Genomic DNA, 20011 nt, shown 5'->3' with positions numbered 1-20011 from the left:
GCTAGTCTATATGCACTTGCAGCGATGGAAAAAAGTTTGGAGAGACACTATTGCACACATCTTGCCACAACTAGTATATGTGTTAAGTGATGATTGAATTAATATTCACAAGTACCAGTGGTGGTCCCCATGTGAAATTGAGGTAACCCAAACACAAATTAACAAATGTGCAAGTTGTGTCAAAGTGTGTAACAAAATGTGTGTATCTAGATAACTATATCAATTTGAGATTGATAAAACAGATAACTTATTTAAAAAATTTCCAAATCAAGTTGTTATTTGAGTAGTAATGACACTTAGTGCAATAAGATTAAAGAGGCCATAAGTGAATGTGAGGTGATTAATTTGATTTTCAATTGTCATATCTAAGTATGCTTTTATTTTGTGACTAGCATTCAATAACAAATTAACAATCAAGGACAAGATGCTACAATAAGACTACATCACCTCTTCAACTAATGAAAATTATCTTCTGCAATTGCTTCCCTATAAATTAATCACATGTTGTGAGGCAAGTGATGACATGTGGTTACTCTATGGGATGAGTTTGGCTTGTCTATAGTGCTTTTATGCATGGGAGATGACACAAGCGTGATACATGTCTTATAATGCGTGTATTTGTATGTTGATTCAATGTTTTGGTCTAATGTACAAAAGAACTAGATAGAAGCTTTTAATTTCAAGAGATTACCTTTTCAAGAGAAAATCTAAGACCACAATCTTTTATGCCACAACTCTAATATGACAAACTATAAATAATAGAATAAATGTGATAGAGAAAAAAAATTATGCAAAAGTGACAAGGTAAAAGTTGTAATCTTAGAATAAACTTGCTCTCCCTTGTGTGTATGTGTGTTTGTTTAAAAAAAAAAAAAAAAAAAAAATCTTGCTCTCAATCTCAAGCACATTTGAAAATTTACCCCAAGGGACATAAGTCTTCTAACATGACACGTAGCTCATTCTGGTTGAAATCCATTGACTTTATGCCACGTTGGCAAAACAAGACAGCCATTTTCGCATGCAAAAGTTGGTGCCCAAAACGTGGTCTCACACTATTGGACTGTCATCTATTGTTTGTGAAACACAAAGTATCTCCCCCGGCACTTCCCTAGGAAATTTTAACAAAGCTGTAAGTGCTGACCAATCACTGGAAAGTGAAAAGGACAAGGACGCATTATATTCGACCTCTTTTATTATTACCATATTTTTTATTTAATTTTTTAGATCTCTCTCTCTCTCTCTCTCTCTCTCTCTCTGTGTGAGAAAGTACACCCACCTTTGCCCAGTACTCTCCCTTTCTCCGAATCCATTTATCGTTGTTTAAACCCCAAACCCAGTGAGTTTTCATTTCCAGAGGATCTAACAAGGTACTTAAAACTATCTTAACCCTTTAACTAGTTTTGTTTTCTGATAAAGTTTGAATCTTTATGCTAAGCTTTACATAATCTATCATCTTTGTTGATTTGTATGATTAGATTTGTACATTTCTGTCATTAGGGTTTATGAGTTTGTGAAAAATTTTAAAAATTTTGTTGTCAAAGAAGCTGTTTTTGATGGTTTTGAAATTGACCCAGATACTGTTTTTATGGATGAGAACAAGGACAAGGATGTATGTGTGAAAAGTGTTTCTGAGTCTGCTACTACTGTGATAGTTAGTGAGCATGTAGCTAGTGGGAAACTAGTTGAGGGGTCTTTGTCTGAGGGAGTAGGGGATGGTGGGGGTTGCAATGGGGGTGATGATATTATGGTGGAGGTTTTGGGGTCTGATGTGTATGTAGATGGTGTTTGTACTGGTGGGGAGGCGGGACGGGGCATGGTGGTGGAGGAAGAGACGGGCTTAGAGGGAGGTGTTAAATCATTGGAGGGAGATGTTGTAGTTAGTGAATTGGGTTTAAAGGGGGGGGAAGTGTCAAATGTTGGAAGCAAGACTGAGGTTGAAGGATCTTCAGGGGTAGTGGAGTCCCGAGAGGAAAGAACCCCAATTGACACGGTGGAGGAGGTTGGGGTTGTGGTGAGGGAGGAGGGAAATATAGAGGGAGGAGCAGTCGAGGGTGCTGTGGAAAGAGGGAAGGAAATGGATGGGAGTGGTAATGGAATTGATGATGTGACATCACGGGATGTCGGAGCTTTGGATGTTAAAGATCAAAATGCTGTAATTGTAAGTGGGGTTAGTGGTTCTTTGTCAGTTGTGGGTTCCACATGTGAAGAAACAAAAGTTGTTCACGTAGAGGAAATTGTTGTGGTTGCCAGGGAGGAGGGTTTAGAGCAAGAAATGGCTGAGAAGGGTGCAGATACAGGTAGGGAAGAAGTTGGTGATGGAGGTGATTCTATTGAGGATAGGAATTCACCGGAAGTTGGGGTTTCGGATGATAAAGCAAGGAATGCTATTATAATTGAAAATGGGGCTAGGGATTCTTCTGTTGCTGTGGATATAGATAGAGGATTGGTTGTGGATGGTGCTGAGGAAGGTGGGGAGTTGGCTGAGGATGGGGTTGATGCAGCCAATAAATTGAAGAAACAAAAAGTTGGTGTTTTGGGTGACGAAGTTTGGAATCCTGGAATTAATGCTACTGTTATATGTACTTCAACAATTGTGAAAAATTCAAGTTTACAGACCCTAGTTGTTGAGGAAAAATCCTCAGCGGCAGTTAGTGTGGAGGGATTGAATCCCAAAGTTGATGCTTCTGGCACTAGTGATTTGGAAGGTGTTGTTTCTAGTTCTGGAAGAGATCAAAGTTCAATGGTAAGGACAATCTGTGGAGGAACAGAAAAAGATGTTGTAAATCCCAAATCATTGGATGAAGAAAGCAAAGGTTCTGCTACAGGGGAAGTTGTAGGAAGGGATAAAGAAGATGTCTTGCATTCCAAAGTTGAAGGAATGGAAACTGCTGCTTTTGACAAAAAATCTACTTGTTCAGTGGAGGAGCAGCAGAAAAAGGTTGAAAAAGTGGGTGGGAGCTTTGAAAATCACAGTCATGTATCTTCTGATCCAGTATCTTCACATCTGTCAAATCAAGTAGTTGTTAGAGGTGATGATATGGTAACGGATGATAAGGGTCCTTTGAACTCTGAATCAGACCAGCATTTTAAGCTTGAAGAATGCATAGACAAAAGCTCTGCTCAGGTTAATTCAAATATAGGGCAAGAGATGGAAATTGACAATGGTATTGATTCTGCGCCAGTTTGTTTACATGCAGGATTAGAAAAGGTTGAGCATTTAGTAAAGGTTGAGACAATTTGTATGAGCACTGCAAGTCATGGGAATGTATCTTCAGATTCAACATCAACTCAAGTAGCTATTGTTGTGGATACTGCAGCTAAGGATGACAAGATTTCAGTTCCAAATTTTGAAGTTCCAAACACCGTTGAGATGAAATCGTCTTGCTTAGAAACTGCTCAAGTCATCAACAGAAGAGAAACTGCTCTGGTGGACTGTGAAGCAGTCCAAGATTCCAATGTTGAAGTTCCAGGGTCTGCTGAAAAAGATAAACCGTTGGAGTCTGAAGAATGCTTAGAACAGGGTGTGGCTGGTGGTCTTTCTCAGCTTGATTCTGATGTAGGGCCAGAGACTGAAGTTAAAACACAGGTTGCTAATGCTGAATGTGCAGATGCGGCGTCCTCAGACCAGCGAACTCAAGTAGTCACTGAAGTTGAAGCTGATGTGGCAGCAGCGGATGGAAATGGTCTTCTAAATCCAAATGTTGAAATGGATATCCAAGTCATTGACAGAGGTGAAACTGTTCCAATGGACACTGAGGAAATTTTAAATTCCAACATTGAAGTAGGAGGATCTGTGGGGTTTGAAGAGTGCTTAGACAGGAGCATGGAATGTGCAGATGCAACATCCTCAGACCAGCCAACTCAAGTAGTAGCTGAAGTGGCAGCAGTGGATGGAAATGTTCTTTTAAACCCAAATGTTGAAACAGATACCCAAGTCATTGACAGAGGGGATATTGCTCCGATGGACACTGAGGAGGTTATAAATTCCAACAATGAGGTACCAGGATCTGTGGAGTTTGAAGAGTGCTTAGACAGTAGCATGGGATGTGCTGATGCAACATCCTCAGACCAGCCAACTCAAGTAGTTGCTGAAGCTGATGCTGAAGTGGTAGCATTGGATGGAAATGTTATTTTAAATCCAAATGTTGAAACAGATACCCAAGTCATTGCTCCATTGGACACTGAGGAGGTTTTAAATTCCAACATTGAAGTACCGGGATCTGTAGAGTTTGAAGAGTGCTTAGACAGGAGTATGGCTGGTGATCTTGCTCAGGTTGACTCAAGACCTGGGCCACAGGTTGGAATTGAAGGTCAAGTGATGGAGGCTGAACATGTTGGTTTTCATGGAGAGCAGGAAATTGAAGATGAGGAAGACAATACTGATACTGAACAGTCAAAAGGCGACAATGAGAAATTTGTTAAACGTGCAGCTCTGAATACAGGAGGTACTGTTTCAGTTCATCAAGCTAGTTATCGGCTGCCACCAGAAAATGAAGGTGAGTTCGTTGTATCAGATTTAGTCTGGGGTAAAGTGAGAAGTCATCCATGGTGGCCTGGGCAAATATTTGATCCATCGGATTCATCTGAGAAGGCATTGAAACATCAGAAAAAGGACTGTTTTTTGGTAGCGTATTTTGGGGATCGAACATTTGCTTGGAATGAAGCATCTCAGTTAAAGCCCTTTCGAACACATTTCTCCCACATAGAGAAGCAGAGCAATTCAGAAACATTTCAGAATGCTGTTGATTGTGCTTTGGAAGAAGTCTCAAGACGAGTAGAGTTTGGGCTAGCATGCTCTTGCATACCAAAAGATGCCTATGACAATATTAAATTCCAGGTTGTTGAGAACACTGGGATCCGGCAAGAATCAAGTACAAGAGATGGAGTGGACAGATCTGCAAGTGCTGATTTCTTTGAACCTGATAAATTAATTGAATACACAAAAGCCTTGGCACATTTCCCATCTGGAGGCAGTGATCGGTTGGAGCTTATGATAGCCAAGGCTCAGTTGCTGGCCTTCTATCGTTTAAAGGGATACTGTAGTTTGCCTGAATTCCAATTTTGTGGACAGTTGTTGGAAAATGACACAGATACTTCAGTTTCTGGGGAGAGAATGCATTCGAGTGATGTGATTGAGCACGCCACTACTCTTTATAAGGATGCTGAGCTAACTTCCTCTGGACAGGAGATTTTGAAAAGCCGTAACAGCCCTTCCAATAAACGTAAACATAATTTGAAGGATGGTGTATTTTACAAAAAGAAAGAGAGAAGCTTGTCAGAGTTAATGAGTGGGGCGATAGATTCTTCAGATGGTGATAATTTGTTGGATGAAAATACCACTGGTACTTTGGTTTCACCATCCTCTGCCAAAAAACGGAAGGTTTTAGATTACCATGATGACTATGGGCCACAAGAAGGGAGGAAAACTATTTCCTTTGCAAAAGTTTCAAATACGACACCACCTCCTTTACCCAAGCCGTCCTTTAAAATTGGTGACTGTATCCGGAGAGTTGCAAGCCAACTGACTGGGTCTCCTTCTATCCTGAAGTGTAACAGTGAGAAGTTCCAGAAGCTAGATGGAAACTATGATATAACTGCCGGGGATGAAGCTGATGTTTCCCTTCAAGATTCTGAGGATGCCCAAAGAGGGAGGATGATTGTTTCAACAGAGTATTCATCACTAGATGATTTGCTATCACAACTTCAGATGGCTGCACAAGATCCCCTGAAAGGATACGGTTTCTTGAATGTTATTGTTAGTTTCTTCTCTGATTTTAGGAATTCAATAGTATCAGGCCAATATTCTGAGAGGGAGTTGTTGGCTACTGGTAAAGTCACTGGTAAAAGAAAAAAAGCATCTCATGCTGTTGCTGGGTCACCTGAAACATTTGAGTTTGAGGATATGAGTGATACTTACTGGACAGACAGGGTCATCCAAAATGGTTCTGAAGAGCAGCCTTCACGTAGAAACAAAAAGAGAGAGTATCAAATTGTCCCTGTTGAACTTAAACCCATTCAAGTGAACCGTAGGCCATATTCCAGGAAGCGATATTCGGAAGGTAATGATGCTGTGGCAGCTGAGAAACCTGTTGGCTATGTGGATGAGAACTCACCGGCTGAAATTCTTATGAACTTCTCCGAGGTGAACTCTGTTCCTTCAGAAACAAACCTGAACAAGATGTTTAGGCGTTTTGGACCTTTGAATTTATCTGAAACAGAAGTTGATCGTGATATGAGCCGTGCTAGAGTGGTTTTTAAGAAGTCTTCTGATGCAGAAATTGCTTATAGTAGTGCTGGAAGGTTCAACATTTTTGGACCAACGGTAGTAAATTACCAGCTTAACTATACTCCATCTGCTCTCTTCAAAGCTTCTCCAATGGACACATCCCAGGACCATGAGATGCAACTTGATCTTTCTTCTCTTGAAGTTAATCTAGTTTGAAAATTTCAGGTATATATCTACATCTGAATCAGATTTTGATATCAATGATGTTTTGGGTTTCTCCCATGTTTGCTTAAGTACCACTGGTTATCATTTTCAATTCTGAAAGGGTGAAAGATAATAATAACTCCATATAGCTGTTCGCTAGACTTAGACTCGGGTGGGTGTTAGTTGAAAGTGTCTAAATTGGGAGAGAGGAAAGAGATCATTTTATGCCTTTTTACAGTTGGAACAAAAGTGAAAGGAAAAAGGATCTCCGGACAATTTGGCTAGGCTGTTTTTTATGTGATTGATAAATATATATAATTAGGGGGGGGGGGTCTCTTTGGTGGCTGTTACTCTGTTACTACAACCATTGAGAATGTGATCAGTGCCTGAATAGACTTCTGTGTTTACTATTGCCTTTTGCTTAACATTCTTCCTTTCATTTTTGTTACTTTTTCTTGCTTCCCCCCCCCCCCCCCCCCTCCCCCCCCAACCCTCTTTTTGGGGGGGGTGCGTGCACCAATTTATGAGCCTAGACACCTAATTGATCGATGCTTGCCAAAAAAGGAAAAAAAAAAAAAAAAACTCTGCTTGTGTTTGTTTTTAGTGTCATATTTTGTTCATAGTTGGTCCCAAACCTGGAAAAAGGGGAGGGTTGTGATATGTTGATGGCGAGCATAAAATTTAGTCACGTTATTATTATCATGATGTAGAGAATGATGAGCTAATGAGCTACTGAAATCTGCTTCTTTTTTGGACTGAATTCTGCCATGTTGATTGAAGTTCATGTGGTGGTGCACTTTCATATCTAATTCTTATCTTCTATATCCTTTAGATGTGGTTTTCTAAATGCTTACATACCTATTTAAATCAATTTTATTATAGGGGAAGAGAAGATGCCGAAGAGAAAAGGTGGATGTAATGATATTGATGATGATGCATAGCACATAATTATCTGAATGAGCTGCTGAAGAAGGTAACCCAGACTGTTAATTCATCTGGTTATCTCGTAATTATTCTGCTCTGGTTTCTTCTTGTTTTGTTTTTATCTGAGATGAGTAATTTTGCTTTGCTCTGTAAGCTTTTGCATGATCCATGTAATGATGTAATCATTGTACAGAAATGTTAACTGACCTTTCCAAATGATTGTTATCCTTGGCGGCTATAAGATTTTGGGTATGGGTCATGTTCTCTTATTATCAAATAGGTCTCATATTTCTCTTTATATTACGATTATCACAGTCAAAACCATGGTGAAGATAACATGGTTTTGTCGCCGAGCTTAGCTTTTCAAGCATCACCATTGCTTTGGGATATTTGATGGATTGCGGTCACACTGAATTTGATGGTTTCATGAGATTTTATGTTTATCATGAAAGTGTTATAATAACATTAGTTACTGCAAAAATACATCAGAGAAGTATGTAAATTATATTCTTGATGTTTTATATAATCAGATAGCATTTTCATAATAACAACTTGGTAAGTTAAATCCTCTTTTTCTTCTCTATTATATGTGACTAGTGTACTACAGTCAGTTTTGTGGAAATAGTACTTCATTTCAATATCAGATTGGCCCTGAAACGATTAACTTAATTGGGGGAGGACCTTCTTATCCTTGACCATATATTCTGAGCTTAATTTGCTTATTGTGAATAAGTATAACCGCACCTTAAAAAATGCAATGTTTTAAAAAGTTGTACATTCTCGCTGGAGGTGAAATTAGTTCATCCAAACAAAGCAGTAATTTTTTTTTTTTTTTTTTTAAGCCCAATCCTTGTCTACCTAAAGCCTTAAACATTTGTGTATTGACGGGCATGTAAACATTATCAGGACTAAACCGCAAGAATATAAATGTTAGTATAAATTAGAGATCCAAATGACATATGATCAACACCTACCTTAATGTTTATTCACTTTTTTTTATACAAGCATTTTTCCGGAGTCAGATAAGAAAATCAACTAAAATTAAAAGTTCCATGTTATAGTTACTGAGCAACATATGCTAGTAAACCTTGTGCAATTTGTTGATCTGAGTCCTGGCATAGTGCATCACAGCTTTGGCTGTCCAATCAGCCTGACCAATTCCTCTACATATCATGGCTCCTTTCCTCATACAACTGATACAAGTGGAAGATGAGTATGACCACCTTGTTCAGATTCCTCTCTTTTGCAATTATCAGAACTTCTCTCATTACAAGACAGGTCACAATCAGTGTACTCTAGTTTCCTCAAATGTAACTCTCAATAAGGTATCTCTTGATTCATAAAAAAAAAAAAGGTATCTCTTGTAATAAATAGTTAAATACTTTTTCTCTTCTAGTCTTGTAAATCCCATCTAAAACATTAACATTTTTTATGTGGGGGCTGTTTTTGTTGTGGAGTGGAAAACTCTTGTACTCACACTTCACTTTTTTACGTGCGTCCCACATTAAAGAAATCTCCTTCCTCCCTCTGCCTACTCCTTTCTCTTCAGCTCACGCTTATAAGGCAAAGGGGGGGAAGGAGTCTTCTTCGATGTGGGACGCACGTAAAAAAATGGAATGGGAGTACAAGAGTTTCCCACTCCACAACAAAAACAGCCCCCACATTTTATAATTCCAAATAATTATATGAATAAAAACTTTCATTCAGGAAAACACCCCAAATCGGAAAATAAAATTTTTTTTTTGAACAATTTGAAAGCCTTGAATTGAAAATTAGTCCCCCAAATTCAAAAAATAAGCAAAACTTAAGTGAGTAAAAAAATGATTTGAGTTTAAAAATGTCATTTGAAAAAAAAAAAAAAAAAAATCAACGACCAATTTATAACATCTAGTGGTTGTTTTAGAGTGGGCAAAGAAAGAAATTGCAATTAGAAGAGCTTTTTGCGTTGTGGAATTTATTTGTGATGGTCTATTGGGGATGTAATATTAATTCTATTGTTTTCCATTAAAACTGAAAACGATTTTGGTTGATTTGTGTATTTTATCGTACCAAACAACGCATAAGTCTAACAAAATAATATAGGAATTAGTGCATTTAAGAAGGTTTAGATTTTCTCACTATAGTCCAAATTCACATGGAAGATTTGAACATTATACAATCCTTGCAATATTAATACAACTGGCCCAATTTTAAAAAAATAAAATAAAAAAACCGTGAACAGTATCCGTTTCATTTTAGTTATGATGAAAATATTTTCCTTCTGAAAACATTTCACAACGATACAAGAAGAGCCGTAGACCGTACTCCATAGTCATTATTTATGTGTTGACTATGGTAGCGTTTAGATTGCGTCTGTGTTTTCACGCAGACACATTTTTGGCTTTTTTAAAGGACCAGTGCCTCTTGTGTAACTTTTTTTTTCTGTGAAAACGTTTCCCATAATTCAATTCAAGCTCTTTCTACCTTTCTCTCTCAAAAAAAAAAAAAAAAAAAAAAATTCAAGCTCCAAATACTTAAGCTTACCCGCCACTCATTAGTTTTAGAAGAAACGAGAAATATGTGTATACTATATATCATTCATAAATTCATAATAGCCGTTTCATACCTCTCCACTAATCACTCTCAATTCATTAATTTCTATTACCAAAAATTACAACTTTGCTTTGACTAAAAATTTAAAATTTTCCCTCTCAACCCACAATTTTTTTTTTCTGTCTCTCTATCACTCTCAAATCTCAATGGATAGTTTTCAAGAATAGAAGAATCTTAAAGCAGAAGAAGAACTCCAATTATTTGCTATGGCATCAGAAAATAGTTATCAAGAACGTCAATTCCCAGGTCTCATTCTCTCTCTAACTCACTCACTCTTACACACACAGTCATAAAGGAAAAGAACCATATGTGGTTCTTTCTTTTCATCTTTCTTTTGATTTTAAAAGGGTCTTTGGATATTATGGTATCCACTTTCTGCTGTATACAATTTTCTTTCTTTCTTTCTTATTAATCTGCTTTGTTTTGTGTGTGTGTGTCATAATCATATATCAGACATATCAGGTCCAAAGTCCAAACAATGGAAATTCTATTCAATTTCTTTTCTTTCATTAAACCTTTCTCAGTAACTAATCATTAGTTTGATAATGGTGGTAGTTTTTATCATAGTTTTGTGTAAAATATTGAATCTATCGAATGCGGCTAACTCGGGTTTTCAATATTTTTGTCTAATTATGTGAGTTTAACATTTAGCTGATTAGCTTTGACAAGAGCGTCAAGAATTACTGCTATGGTTGATCAGTAATATATGTTGGGACAACTTGTTCATTCCCAGTGCCTTTTCCAGTTTTCCTTTATTGCCACTTGAGTGTTTTCACCTTATAGCTCATATTACTATGTATGAAAAAATGGATGGTTATATTGATGAATTGCATTTATGTTTCTTTCTTTTTTTATTTTGCTTGCCCTTGCTGCATTTGTTTGCTGAATGAATAAACAGGTGCCCAACATGGCTTAGTTGAAAGGAAAAAGAAAGTTTTAGTGATTTTGATAGTCAGTAATTCATTATTGCTTATTCTATCTATTTGTCAATCCTGCCTCCATATTTCTCCTTGTGTTGAAACTTGAAACCAATTTTTGCTTGAACTCAAAAAATTGGCAGCAGCTCCAGATGCTAGACAGAAAGTTGATGGCTTTATGCGGTTTAAGACCGGGAGTCCTAAGGACCAGGAATCTTTACAACCAAACACAAAGTATAATTTACGCAAGAGTTTGGCATGGGATAGTGCCTTTTTCACTAGTCCAGGTATGTTTACTAAGATGAAAAAACTGGTTTTTGAGTACTATTAGTGAAGATTGTCCTGTATATATTTGCAAAAAAAAAAAAATTGTAGTTTTTTAGACATGTTCTCTACATGCTCAGGAGTTCTGGATCCGGAAGAGTTGTTTCAGACTCTTAAATTAAGTGATATGGGAAATTCACTTGACACAATTGGGAATGGGGAACAAAAGGTTGTGCCTTCTGAGTCCTTGGAAGCTGAAAAGACAAGTAGTATTGGTGAATGTAATCTGCGCAAAAGTTTGGCTTGGGATAGTGCATTTTTCACTAGTGCAGGTAAACTTTATTTCTAGATGAGAAATGATTACATAAACTTTCTATCAATATTGCCTTGCAGTATATATTTCTGGTTTATTGTGTATCTTTGCTCAAGAATGTTATTTTATGGATGCTTAGGAGTTCTGGAGCCAGAGGAGTTGTCTATGATGAATAAGGGATTTAAGAAGCCTCATGACTCACGCCCAACGCCTAGGATTGAAGAAATGTGGAGGTCTGTTGAATCAAACTCTACAGTAGAAAGTGATGGTTCCCCTCTAACAAGCCTTGAGATTGATCTGTTTGAAGATATAAGAGCATCTGCAAAAATGTCAACTCAAGTATCCAATGTTGCAATTTCTAGTTCCAATTTACAAAGAGGAAGACGCATGAAAAATGTCCACTGTAAGTAAACTGCAGTTTTTGTACCTTTTTTCTATTGATATGTTACACATGCACCTAATAAGTCTTCAATCCACGATCTCACCCTCCACCTAGAACATACAAGAGGAGGAGATGCCTGTTAAGCTAGAGCTCATTGGCCAGTTTTTGTACATGCTTGTTGAGAATTTAGAAAGAAGTATTTGTTCATGCCACTTTTACTTGAACTAGTTATTTTATATTCGTGTGCATTACATTGTTAATCCTCATTCTCTGTATATGTACACCGAAAGACTTTATATACATGTGTGCATTACATAGTTAATCCTCATTCTCTGTATATGTACACCAAAAGACTGGTTGATTGTCACTAGTGTTCTGTTTAGAATATATTTGCCTTCTTATTTTGTCCATTGATAATAGTAAAAACTAAAAATATGCTTCTGCTGACTGGTTCTTTTCAGCGTCAACAAAAGTGGATGCTTCCTCTCAAATTCGGGTAGGTTATTGTCATGATAGTCATTCATATGATGATGGTAAACATTATCTTTGAGGACTTGCTGTATTTGATATTTTCAGATGAAACCCACGCTGCCTTCCAGAGGAAAAAGCATCACCAGGCATGGATTAGAGAGGGTCACAAGTGAAGCTTCTGTTCCCCTACAAGCTCAGGTATGTATTAGTTGTTTAGATTGAATTAGTTTCATTTTTTGTACTGTTGCATACACTACTCACCTATGCATTATCCGAGAAGCTTAGAACAAAATGGGCAATAGCTGATGCTAGTGGTAAGTTTTGCAGTCATTGAAGGGATCTGCAGGTGGTGAGCCTTGACCTCGTATGATGCATAGGTGAACATGCGCTAGTATTAACCAAGATCAATTTTTTTGAAAAAAATTATAGAACTGACTTTAATTAATTAAAGCATGGTGCTGGGAGTGGAGAATTCAATCCAAAGCATGCTGCTAGAAGTAAAGAACTGCATCTATCATCATCTCTTAAGCCACCAAAGATATCAGCGAAGGCTAGCCAAATTTCAAGGGCTTCTTTGGGTGCAAACCATGTCAAATTGAAAACTCAATCTGTGGAAGCCACATCTGGTGAGAATTACCAGCAATATCACATTGTTCAAAACTGAATTGACTTTTTCATTGGCTTTGATTTGGAATTAAAAGTTCATGGATTTGTTACAGGGCACTGTTTGACTCGTACAAAAAAGCCTCCTTTGGGCAAATCATCAATTAGTTTACGTCGATCTATTACACCCCCTCCAACATCTTTGAGGACAACTGGTAACAGTAATGTCAATTTGGTGGCCACTGGTTCTACCTATAAAACTCCTCCAAAATATACTACAACAAACAAAATTGAGCTGGAATATTCCAATTACCCTACTTGTTTGTTATCCATGTCAAATTCTTCCTCTTGTACATCACCTGCTAGCTCCATTGATGGTTCCTCCTTGGAATCATTGTCAATCCCTGTGAATCAAGGACCAAATAACTCCAACGCAAGTTTTGATACTACTTGTAGAGAGGTATTATTTGACAGTAATACCTTTCACGCATCAGGCATGGAGACTAATAAACCTGATGAACCCCATGCTGGATATAAAGGTCAGGAAAAAAGTCCCTCAATTCAGGCCAAGAAAATTTTAGCAGAAATTAACTCTGATCCTTCAGATGTTTCGAGAAAGACTAGGCCTTCGGGTCTTAGAAGGCCATCACCAAAGATTGGATTCTTTGATGCGGTTAGTTTTTGCTTATTTTTGTACTAATTACAGTGGATATCATTTTGAGTTTCTCTTTGAACTAGTCATTTTTTAAAAAGATATGCTATGTTTTTTAGATTTATTTTGTTTTTAATTGACAGGAAACTCAAATGATGCCAATGGTGAATCAAGGTCAACAGTTTCATTCAGGTCTACAAAGTACTTTGACTAAAGGTGGAACTGGTAATAACCCCGATGGAGCTTCAAAGAGAACAAGATATGGCAAGCTTCAATCTCCAAGAACATTAAGGGGGACTAATAAGAACATGAACATTGGTTCTGAGCAAATTAGAGCGTCGAGTCCTGCTTTACTCATCAGGCCTTCAAATCCTGTGCAGTTTGAGGAAGCAGGAAATGAATTCCTTGAAGTATCTACTTTTCCTGGTCCCATGAAAGATTGTTTTGCCACAACTTCCAGAGCTCAGAATAATTCACCCTACAGAATAAGGACCAAGGATTGCTTGAAGCCTAAGAAAGTGGGTAATGAGAGGCATCAAGCAGCAGAACTTGGTCTCCTATCTACTTCAAAGGCAGAAGACAAAGGAATCCAAGGATTTATGAAAAGAAACAAGCAGTCTTCAAGAAAGCATGAAGATGCCAGTATAAAATCTGCAGAAACAAATTTGCATATACTTCATGAAGATGAAAAGGAAAACTTATATGGTGTCAGGAATCGAGTTGATACTTATAGTAGACATATTGGAGCCACTGATCTCTATCGTGACATGGTGATAGACCTTACGAAGAAAAGGGACCTCTCATTCCCTCTTCAGCATCAATAACCATTGGTATCTTTATTTTTCTTGGATGACATTGTCTTCATTGATTATGACAATAATATAAGGATTTTCTGAATTTATTTTCACTTTGCTGAGATTGTGCAGAGCACAAGTTCTCCTTGACTGCCATAGATTTCATTTGCAATAGAAGTAAATTTGAGTGGCCAACAAAGTCAACAATTCAGAAGGTGGGTAGTCTGGTAGAGTAGGCACCAATTTTTGTTTTGTAGGACTAGAAGGAACTGGCTAAAGCCATTGCAGCTTATCTTTTTTACAACAATTATTACTCTTTTTTTTTTTTTTTTTCTTTTTTCTTTTTGAAGGGACAATAATTACTTTTTAGCATAGACATTTTGAGTTCTCTCAAAAGCTGTAACCAGAGATGTTTGCTGTCCATGTGTGTTTGGAAATGGCTATATTGGATAATTCATAAATCTCACAGATATGTCTCAGTTCTTCATATTACTCGTGTATAATTTGAGATCTTAGCATGCTTGCCGTTGTGGTTTTATTATGGAATCATGTTTGGAGTTGTCCTAGGATAGATGTAAAATGCAAATCCCTTATGTTTGGAGTTGTCATAGATTTCTAAAAATTTTCATTCTAGTTGTTAATATTTGACACTGTTTTTAACTAGAAACAGGGAAAACTTCTTTTTTTTTTTTTAAGATAAAGTTTAGATTTTTAATACATCTAGGATAAGTGTCTTTCTTTCCTCACATCTAGGCTTTCAGCTAATAGCTCATTAGCTGTTCTTATTACTATTAATAACCAAAAAAGTGAAGCCAATAATTATAATGGTAAGTGTGATTCATAGATTGATAACATATTGAATGAATTGGTTGAGCTGTGTGTTGTGTGTTGTGTGTGCAGTGTTCTACATCATCAGGTATATAGCGAGTTGATATGAGTTTTATAAACAAAAACTAAGAACCTTAATTGAGTATCCTTTTGAATACAAGGCAGACGTGGCGAGCTCTTTTCATTTGATCGTTACAAAAATAGAATAAGAGCTAACCTCGGAGACATTGCCACACAATGTCCTTACACTATGTGTGTTTGGTTACTAATGAAAAATTAAAAATATTTTATTATTCAATTTATTTTTGCTATTATTCATAGATTTCAGTGCACTTTTTAAGACTATTCATGAACTCACGGTTTTATTTCCTTTATATTTTACTTTTTATCTATAGTATTTTCAGCATTTTAGTTTTAGCAAAATATATGATATTCAAACAAGGAAACGGCAAAAAAAAAGCTACAAATGTTGACTAACAAGTAAAATATTCAAATCCATGAGAAGAGTCTCTCAGTTCATCGTCATAATCATATGTTATAATCAGAATACAACGGTGAAAAGACAAATTGAAATTGTGTACTATTATTAGATCCCGAAACCACAACCCAAAAAAAAAAAGAAAAAGACAAGAGTTGGGATGATTAATCGACGGCTTTTTGTACCGTATCAGGAGAATTTGGAGTTGGAGATAATTGCTGCTCTTTCTTTAGGACTGCCTTTCGCTCCAGCTCTCGCCACTTGTTGATTGCAGCCGTGCATATGACTGAAAGTAAAAACAATTTCATCAAAAAAAAAAAAAAAACACAAACAGCAGCAATTTCATTACTCCTAAATATATATAAGATAAAAGGGAAAATGAGAAATTGGTTACATCCAGCGCCAACGAAATACAGCAGACGTAGGGCCTTTGGGCCTGGGGGCCCCGCCGCCTCTTCTCCACTCATGCTTTCTCCTTACACACACACACACACACACACAAACAAACACACTCTCTGCTAGTCTGCTTAGCTTGCCCTGGGAAAAGAGAAGCTAAGTACAGTAGTTAAGAGTAGAGAGAAATCACTAAACTCAGTCAATCCCGATCCCAATAGATTCACAAATCAACGCCTGCGCCTGGGAACGGGGCAAACTTGTCAATTTCTCCCCCCCTGCTATTATTATTATTTTTTAATTAAAAAAATGTTAAGAGTTAGGAGTTTTTTTATTTTTTGAGAAAAAAATTGACAAATTGTAGGGGTAAATTGCAAATTATATCTTTTAATTTAAGGTATAGAATTTAAACATCTTTAACCTTTAAGAAGTAAAATTCAAATAATCCTAAAATTTAAGAGATAAAATTCAAATTCTGAAATTTTAGAGTGTAAAATCTAAATACCCTTAACTTTAGGGATATAAATAGCAATGTATTCTAATTGTAATTAGTCACTTCATTGCATAATAAATATTTTTTTAGCTTGTTATTTTTAGATTGATGAATATCAATTTGAGTAGTAGATATTACTATTTTCTATACCTATTGTAGGGACGATAGGCCTAGGAGTGCACATCTACATATATGTTGGGCCAGGGGCCCAATCTGAGGACATGAATAGTTCGAGGACAGTTAAACACCTTCCTAAGAACCTGTGTTGGTAAGTAAAGAGGTAAGGCTTGATCATAACCATCCGAGAAGACTGTCCGAGGAGGAATATTTCCTCGGCAGGGCAAAGCCGAGGTCATAAGGGGCGGTCTGACATCGAGGGCAACGGTCCGGACTACTCCACTATTGTGGATAAGTATTTAGAAGGAACAGGACAGAAGGAGGCCATGAAATATCTCAAGAGAAAGCTGCTACCACCGCATTAAATGCTCTACAGCTAACTTTCTAGCTGCATTAATGTGAAGAAGACCCCTAAATAGTATTGCATTAGCTGTTCCAACGCACAGAGGGGTTAGGAAGGTGTCCGATGGGACAAGTACTCAAGTAGTGGCTTGGATGATCAATAAGTGGAGGGCTAAGATCGTTTAAGGAGAATTATATAATGAAAGAGATCCTCCATGGAGTGGGAATCGAGAAATTAAGAGAGAAACACTGTAGCAATCAAAAACCAAATTTGTAATCAAATTTAGTAGAAATATATAAGAACTGATCTCTTCGGACTGTTCCGAGAATGATTTTCTTTGGGGTTAAATCAATTTATCTTTCTGTTCTTATCATTGGAACCTACTTTATTTGTTATCTAATTCATTTTAGCTCAGTTTTACAATCCACTTTCTACAAATTCATTATTTTGGATTTTTTGGGACCTGAGTCCATTCATCTTTTGGGTTAGGGAGCCAAATTTGGTCCTTACACCTATAACATATATATAGGTTAAAATTGCGTAAAAGTGCTAAACATATATAGGTTTGGAAATGATATTTTGTAAGTTTATTTAAAAAATAAATAAATGCTCATTTTTTTAAATATAGATTAGAGACTGATAATGCTCATTTGAAACATCATATACTATATAATAAAAGTTTGACTTAGAAACCATGGTTGCGCCAAGTGGTTTTACCAAATTGCAGAAATTTTGTTAGATTTTGAAACACACACACACACACACACACACACATATAATTGTTGTGTCAAGTAGCTGTACCAAATTGCACTAAATTTTTAGATAAAAACAAAAATTTTATTTTATTATTATTATTTTTTTATCTTATCAACTTTTGGATAAAGTAACAATAAGTGTTCTAACGAGCTTCTTCTTTTTCTTTTTCTTTTTTAAAATTTTATAAAGTAACAATTTTACTCTTAGCTTATGTTAGTTTTTTTTTTTTTGGGATAAAAATTTATCCTACATCATCTATTTCCTAATATTAAAGTAACAAATTTAAAAGTATTATTTTTTCTTCTTAATTTTTTTTTGGGGATAAAGTAATGCAAGGGTAAAATTCCCAAGTCAAATAATGGGCCTTGGGCCCCATACAGAATCCAGCCACGACTGAGGAGAAAATGGGGCGCCAAAAAGACTTCCAGCCCAACTCTGATAAGTCCAAACTTATTTAAAAAGACGTCCGAGGAGGAATGTCTCCTCGGAAGTACCAAATATGGGCTCAACGTGCACCCTATCCATAATGAGGAATCACTCCAAACGAATATTGGTAGTAAGGATGAGCCTCACAAAGCCGGGAGAAGGAAGAGAGTATAGGATGTCCAAGGGGAGACCACAACTACCGCATTAAATGCAAGGAAGCTACTTTTCTGGCCGCATTAATGTGGAGAGGACAGGCGAACAGTGTTACCTTGGCCACTGCAACTTACAGAAAGGTAGGGTGGATGTCCGATGGGACAGGCACTCAAGTGAAGGTCCAGATAATCAACAAGTGTAATGCTCTTATTACTTTGATGTAGCAATTAGGAACCAAATTTGTAATCAAATTTAGTAGAAATATATAAGAACTAATCTCTTCGAACTGTTCCGAGGATGATTTTCTTTGGGGTTAAATTAATCTATCTTTTTGTTCTTATCATTGGAACTTACTTTATTTGTTGTCTAATTCATTTTAGCTCAGTTTCTCAACCCACTCTCTACAAATTCATTATTTTGGATTTTTTGGGACATGAGTCCATTCATCTTTTGGGCTAGGGAGCCAAATTTAGTCCTTACACCTATAACATATATATAGGTTAAAATTGCGTAAAAGTGCTAAACATATATAGGTTTGGAAATGATATTTTGTAAGTTTATTTAAAAAATAAATAAATGCTCATTTTTTTAAATATAGATTAGAGACTGATAATGCTCATTTGAAACATCATATACTATATAATAAAAGTTTGACTTAGAAACCATGGTTGCGCCAAGTGGCTTCACCAAATTGCAGAAATTTTGTTAGATTTTAAAAAAAACACACACACACACACACACACACACACACACACACAGAGATATATATATATATATATATATATTTATATAATTGTTGTGTCAAGTGGCTGCACCAAATTGCACTAAGTTTTTAGATAAAAGCAAAACGTTTTATTTTATTATTATTATTTTTTATCTTATCAACTTCTTTGGATAAAGTAACAATAAGTATTCTAACGAGCTTTTTCTTTTTCTTTTTCTTTTTTATAAATTTTATAAAGTAACAATTTTATTCTTAGCTTATGTTAGTTTTTTTTTTTTTTTTTTTGGGATAAAAATTTATCCTACATCATCTATTTCCTAATAATAAAGTAACAAATTTAAAAGTATTATTTTTTCTTCTCAATTATTTTTTATTTTTTATTTTTGTATAAAGTAACAAAAAAAAAAAAAAGCCAATATGTATTAAATTTAATGTAAACTAAAAAAAAATTCTTTCTTTTTTTGGATAAAAATTTATCCTACATCATCTATTTCCTAATAATAAAGTAACAAATTTAAAAGTATTATTTTTTCTTCTTAATTTTTTTTTGGGGATAAATTAACAAAAAAAATAGCTAATATGTATTAACTTTAACATAAACTAAAAAAAATTATAATAACAGTCTAATAACATTAACTATTTTTTTGGGATAAAGTCAAAAAAAAATAATAATAATAATATGTAATTAATGTAAGCTTCTTAATTACTTAAACTCTTTTTTTTTTTTTTTTTTTTTTGTTCACATCAAATTATCAACTTTTTCACAACTTAAAATTATCTAATATAAAAGTGCGGGTATATATACGGTTTATTTTATTTTTCCATTTTCCTAACGTACGGTTTCTTGATGTATTCTTTCCTTCTCATACTTACCTTGCTTATGAAACTTGCACGTATGTATTTGCCTTCTTCTGTTTGTTTTTTCATAAAATTCCCTTCTATTAGCTATTTGCCTTCT

General features: G+C 35.9%; 4 protein-coding genes across 4 annotated transcripts; 3 read left to right on the top strand and 1 right to left on the bottom strand.

Annotated features, from left to right (window-relative positions):
- The first annotated feature begins 1201 nt into the window (after window positions 1–1201).
- On the top strand, window positions 1202–7652 carry LOC126697325 (uncharacterized). Its single transcript, XM_050394272.1, has 3 exons — window positions 1202–1367; window positions 1575–6451; window positions 7313–7652. The coding sequence occupies exon 2, from the start codon at window positions 1586–1588 to the stop codon at window positions 6440–6442; it is 4857 nt and encodes a 1618-aa protein (XP_050250229.1). The 5' UTR covers window positions 1202–1367; window positions 1575–1585; the 3' UTR covers window positions 6443–6451; window positions 7313–7652.
- A 3362-nt stretch (window positions 7653–11014) lies between these two features.
- On the top strand, window positions 11015–11535 carry LOC126697324 (uncharacterized). The gene is made up of 2 exons (XM_050394271.1): window positions 11015–11150; window positions 11268–11535. The coding sequence occupies exons 1-2, from the start codon at window positions 11042–11044 to the stop codon at window positions 11474–11476; spliced, it is 318 nt and encodes a 105-aa protein (XP_050250228.1). The 5' UTR covers window positions 11015–11041; the 3' UTR covers window positions 11477–11535.
- A 22-nt stretch (window positions 11536–11557) lies between these two features.
- LOC126696546 (uncharacterized) lies at window positions 11558–14743 on the top strand. Its single transcript, XM_050393265.1, has 6 exons — window positions 11558–11843; window positions 12284–12318; window positions 12399–12491; window positions 12745–12919; window positions 13013–13569; window positions 13692–14743. Exons 1-6 carry the CDS (start codon window positions 11558–11560, stop codon window positions 14370–14372), a joined length of 1827 nt encoding a protein of 608 aa, XP_050249222.1. The 3' UTR covers window positions 14373–14743.
- A 913-nt stretch (window positions 14744–15656) lies between these two features.
- Window positions 15657–16268, bottom strand: LOC126697323 (uncharacterized). Its single transcript, XM_050394270.1, has 2 exons — window positions 16043–16268; window positions 15657–15934 (listed from the first exon to the last, which is right to left on the bottom strand). Exons 1-2 carry the CDS (start codon window positions 16113–16115, stop codon window positions 15813–15815), a joined length of 195 nt encoding a protein of 64 aa, XP_050250227.1. The 5' UTR covers window positions 16116–16268; the 3' UTR covers window positions 15657–15812.
- Between the last annotated feature and the right edge of the window lie 3743 nt (window positions 16269–20011).

The sequence above is a fragment of the Quercus robur genome, chromosome 8 (assembly GCF_932294415.1).
Source record: "Quercus robur chromosome 8, dhQueRobu3.1, whole genome shotgun sequence".
Classification (NCBI taxonomy): domain Eukaryota; kingdom Viridiplantae; phylum Streptophyta; class Magnoliopsida; order Fagales; family Fagaceae; genus Quercus; species Quercus robur.
The sequence above is the reverse complement of the archived record's forward strand: the minus strand, read 5'-3'. Positions and strand labels throughout refer to the sequence as shown.